The 5594-nt window shown below is 35.6% G+C and overlaps 1 protein-coding gene across 3 annotated transcripts in view; it reads left to right on the top strand.

Annotated features, from left to right (window-relative positions):
- Positions 1-5594, top strand: part of DNAJC5B (DnaJ heat shock protein family (Hsp40) member C5 beta) — a 34808-nt gene that overhangs the window by 4240 nt on the left and 24974 nt on the right. For all 3 annotated transcript variants that reach the window (XM_015567185.1, XM_006768708.2, XM_015567186.1), the window contains one exon: positions 636-763. In XM_015567185.1, coding sequence (XP_015422671.1) covers positions 645-763 — 119 coding nt within the window. In that variant the 5' untranslated portion in view covers positions 636-644. The remainder of the gene's footprint in view (positions 1-635; positions 764-5594) is intronic.

Here is a 5594-nt window from a genome sequence, read left to right on the forward strand (position 1 = left end):
GAGCCAGAACATAGCAGGAAGATGGTCCTTGGGACTTGGGATAGCACAACTCTTTCCGGATAGACTTCAGGGAAAGGAGCTATCTCAGGGGCAGAACCCATGAGCACTGTGGGGCCTCTGGTATCATATAGCTCCATCAGTTCTAACCTGGCTCCCAGATAAGGCCAGGATTTTTTCCTTAATAAAAAGTTGTTTTTTTAAACTCTTGCCCTATGTTAAGGCCAATAGGTCAAGGCAAAATGGATGATTATTTCCATTGTTGGCTAACTTTGGAAAGCAGACAAGGAAGGAGTTCTACAAGTTCTACGGATTTATTTAAAAATAAATCTACACATGCCTGACCTATGAGGATTATTTCTCAATAATTCTGAATTAGCTGAATACTTAGATAACATCTTGCTTCTATTTTGCCATATGGACAAAACCATATTCCATTTGTATAGCTGCCTGTAACCTTTCATACTGACTTGAAGTTCTCCTTTTGGCAGTCCTAACCCTTTACTCCCCTCATTTTGCAGCTGGTATAAAAACGTACTTCAAGTTGTCATTTTGCAAAAGGCCAGAAATGAACTATCTTCCTTTTAGGATCCAGTATGCATAACTTTCATGGCTATTTCCCCCTTTTGGTTTTACAGCAGGAGAAAATGGCATGTAACGTCCCTAACCAAAGACAGCGGACTATGTCAACCTCTGGAGAAGCTCTGTATGAAATTCTTGGTCTGCATAAGGGAGCATCAAATGAAGAAATTAAGAAAACCTACAGGTACAGAGGCAGTTCAATGATGACATATCCTGTACTACTAGAGGTGGTTATTTTGTGATTGGCAAGGGCCTTCAATTAAAGATATTTGCTCTCTGCTAAGACCAGGTAATCTCAGTTTGGGAGCTCATGTTCCCTGTTCCATAAACACAGGCAGTTAGGAATAGAGAGGCAGACACTGATTTTATGAAAGAACTGTCACATGATGCTGGGCCTTAGGAAAGGGCAGCCTATGTTCTAAGCCTACAATGAGAGAGGTAGGGGTGAGAGAAGGGTGGGGGGAAGAAAGGAAGGGAGAGAGGAGGAAGAGGAGGAGGAGGAGGAGGAGGAGGAGGAAGAGGAGGAGAGAGATGGAGAGAGAGAGATCTCACTGTGAATGAATAAGAGTTGTGATTAAGCCCATAACCCATAAAATATAGTTTCAACAAGTCTTTTTTTTTTTTAAGGGGGGTTTGTTGCTGTATTGTATGCTATACTTTTTAACTCTTCAGTTTTGATCTTTCATATCTGATTTAGTTTCCAGTTAGCTATTTTTGGGAAAATTTGAAACACTTTTTTATTTAAACCTCCAAGGATTTTTTTTAAAAGGATTGAGTACAAAAATAATTTATTTATTATAGAAAAATTGGAAACTACTAAAAATAACATATATCCATAATTCTATCTCTAATGATAATTATCACTGATATTTTCCCCTTCTAGTCTTTTTTTCCTGTTTAAATAAGACATTTTAAACTTAAATTGGATTCATCTATATTCTCTTTCACTTTAACAAGGTTCTATCATAAAAGTATACTGGTGTTATTAAATATTTTGATTTTTAATGCTATGGCTATTCTCTAATTACCTTGTTAGCTATTTTTAAAAACATGTACATTCTTTTAATTTTTCCCTAGAGTTAATTTCCTTGTACATAAAACATGATGTACATTTTCAATTATGTCCTTATTTATTGAGGAATAAAGTTGTGCTGTTAGAAAGAAAAATGAATCAAAATATAAATTAAAGTTTATTTTTAATCAGTTACTTCTTATTTGGCCTTGAATTAGGTTTTAAAAACTTATGGGGGTTTTTGATGTATGTAAGTTTAGAATTTTTAAGTAGATAAATTTGTTAGTCATTTGCTTTATGGATTTTATCTTATCTGTCATGGTTAAAAAGCCTCTCCCAATTACAATATTATAAAAATACTAGAGGCCCGGTGCACAAAATTTGTGCACGGGTAGGGTCCCTAGGCCTGGCTGGCAATCAGGGCCGATTGGGGCCTTCCTTTCCCTGGCTGCCGGCTGCCGGCCAAGGCCTTACTTAGTTCTGTGCCGCCCCCTTATGGTCAGTGCACATCATAGCGGTCAGTCGAACTCCTGAGGGGACAATTTGCATATTAGCCTTGTATTATATAGGATTAACCCATTTCTTCTAGCATACTTATGATTTTACATTTTTTATATTAAATCTTTGGTCAATTTGGAGTTTAACATGAGGAATGAAGGTATGATTTCACATTTATTTTTTCCTAAATCATTAGCCCACCAAAATTTACTGAATTCTCTCTTTTTATCTATTGATGGAAAAATTCTTTAGCTTTGTATTGGAACCTTCACTATGTGGTAAACTGTAGGACCCAAAAGGCCTTCAAGGAGCATGTGTTGAAGAATAGGTGACAGTGGTGGAAACTGCCATTTGAATCCAAACAGTTCTGTGAAAATGGTAAAGTTTGACCAAAGTCAGTGTCAATCTTCCAGCTTATATTTCATGTAAGGTAGTGGGGAGAGAAAGAGTCTTTGCCATTTTCTTGGGTCCTAGAGCTATCCAGGTGTGTGCCTGGGAGCTGCTCAGCCCTGTGCCTGGACACCCTTGTCAAGGGTTACTAAACTTGACTTTTAAAGCTTTGATGCTGAGACACTGTGCTGGGGTGGGAGTTGGGAATTAAAGTAATTGTATTATAAGCTTAATACCTACAAAGATGCTCTCAAAATTGAAAAAAAAGTGATGTCTAACTAACTACCTTGTAAGTTTTAAAATTCACTTTACAAATGTGACTTTTAATTGCCTTTATTAATTTTGTAAGCTAAAATTTCAGGTCATATCCTAATTAAGGCACTAATTATGCCGAGCTGTTTGCAAGTTTAATAATTACAACCTAAAGTCTTTTCATGTAGTCAACATCTTCCTATTAATTTTGTTTTAATGTCATACAAATATTATTTTTTCAGCTGATTAGGGTACTAGTATGCTGCCAAAAGCATCTGCTTCTATCTAAATTACACATTTGTATTCTGGAAGTTATTCAAAGTGTATGAGCAGGCTGAAAAACTACTCATAATATTATTGTCATATTCAGGGATCCGAATTAAAGCAGTCAAAATGTAGCGAAATTAAAAGTCAGTGAAATTTAATAAAATTACCAACTGTTGAATCCATACGCTGCTTGACCTCTGTTGCAATCCTTGGTTGTGCTCTTGAAAACAAGGCTGAGTTAGAAGACATTTTTTTTTCTTCATTTATATTTTATTTTTATTTTTGAATCGATAATATATTTACCTGATTAAAATGAGATCAAACAAACAGGTATACAAAAAATCTGATGATCTCCAAGTTCTGTCTCAGGGGAAAGCAATTCCCTGTGTACCCTTCTAGGGAGATCACCTACCTCTATAAGCATATATCCAGACTTTCTCATCTGGGCAAGACAGTACAGGTTTGTCTCTCTCTGATCCTCCCTGCTTAGCATGACTAAAAAGCCTTGGAAACAATGCAAGAGACAAGTAAAAGAGAACCTGGAAAGGCAGAAAGAGAAGATGAATTGGTTAGGGACCACAAGCTAGAAACTGCATGTTAAATCCAGAGTAGCTGCCCATTAAAATAAAAAAATATATAAATAGGAATTAGAGTCTCTTAATACAACAGCCAAAATGTCCACATGAAACTCACTCATTGTACCAAGAACCAAGAAAATCACAACTTACATGAGAAAAGATAATCATCTGACTTCCACACTGAAATGAACCAGATATTGGATTTATTGGTATTTTAAAGTAACTATAATAAAAAAGATTCAGCAAGCAATTACAAATTCTCTTGAAACAAGTGGAAAAAAAATAGAAAGTTCACCAAAGAAATAGAAATTATAAAAAAAGAACCAAGTGGAAATTATAGAACTGGAAAATAGCAGAAATGCTACAAGAAACTAGAAGACCTCTGTAGTAGAGGGAGCTGACTGAGGATAGAATCAGCGAAGTTGAGGACAGATCAATGGAACTTAACCAGCCTGAACAACAGAGAGAAAAATAAACTGAAAATAAACAACAGAGTCTTAGGAACTTGTACGGCTGTAACAAAAGATCCAACATGTATAGCATTAGAGTCTTAAAAGGGAAAGAAAGAAAATGGGATCAAAAGACTGTTCAGAGAAATAATGACTAAAAATTCCCCGAGCTTGGCAAATCTATAAACCTACAGATCAAGAAGCTGAGTGAACCATAAATAGGATAAATCTAAAGAAATCCATGCCAAGACACATCATAATTAAACTTCTGAGAGCTAAAGACAAAAAAAACCAAAAAACCCTCAAAAGCAGACAGAGAAACAACACATTATTTATGAGGGAACATCAATTCATATGACAGCAGATTTTTCATCTGAAACAACAGAGGCCAGAAGTGACACAACATTTTTCAAGTGTTAAAAATAAAGAGCTGTCAGCTGTGAATTCTGTGTTTGGTGATACTATACTTCAGGAATTAAGGGAAAATAAAAATAGTTTCAGATAAACAAAGAAAATGATGAAGAAAGGAATCTTAGATCGTCGGGAAGGGAGGAGAGAAAATGAAGAATGCAGAAATATGGGTAAATAAAATAGATAATCCTCCTCACTAGTTTTTAAATTACATATGATGATTAGTATAAAAATTATAACATTATCTGATACTCAAGACAATTATATCTAAAATTGAGGAGGGTAATGGGAGCCAAATGGGAGTCAAGTTTCTGCACTTCACTCAAATTGATAAAACAATATCAGTAGACTGTGATATATATATATATATGAATATGAGAATTTTATTCAAGTAACCCACAGGAAGACAAGAAAAGGAAAATGGAGGAGTGAGAAACAGAGGACACAAACAGAAAGCAAATAATAAAATGATAGACTTAAGCCCTGACATAACAAGTATATTAAAGGCAATGGTCTAAGCATATATTATATTTTCCTTCCTTGTTATACAAATGGTGGTGTACTATAACTCCTATTTTGTACTTTGCATTGTTCTCTTAACAATATACCTTGGAGATCATTCTCAGGAATTATCAGTTCATAAAAAGTTTCATGTACCCTGTTGATAAATATTTCGGTTGTTTTAAATCTAGGTTTCCTTTTAAAACCAACTTAGAGCTTCTCAGGAAAACCCCATGGTCCCAGAAAAGTAGATAGAGATGGGGAGAGGGAAACTATCTTTGTTCTGCCCACTTCCCAGTTTTTGCTATGCCCCTATTCCAAACCCCTGGAGCAAGGATCGAATAGACCCAGCTGCGTCAGACGCTCACCCAAGTCTGGCTGGCTCTGACTAGGGATCTGGAATCACAAATATCCACTACCTTAGCAAGAACTGTAGGATCCAACTCTTGGGAAGAAAAAGGGACAATATTCTCTAAGCGTGGGTATAGAGTTGGGAAGGAAATTACCAATATTTCTATTTCTTTATTCCCTTAAAAATTCACATAAATAGCAGCCTCATAGGCCTAGCTCAGCCCCTTCCTATGTTTATTTATAAGTCTTTATCATAAAATCTTTCTATGAGTAAAGCATCTATTTTTCATATGTCATCTTTTTCCC

The sequence above is a fragment of the Myotis davidii genome, unplaced genomic scaffold, assembly GCF_000327345.1.
Source record: "Myotis davidii unplaced genomic scaffold, ASM32734v1 scaffold2723, whole genome shotgun sequence".
Lineage (NCBI taxonomy): Eukaryota > Metazoa > Chordata > Mammalia > Chiroptera > Vespertilionidae > Myotis > Myotis davidii.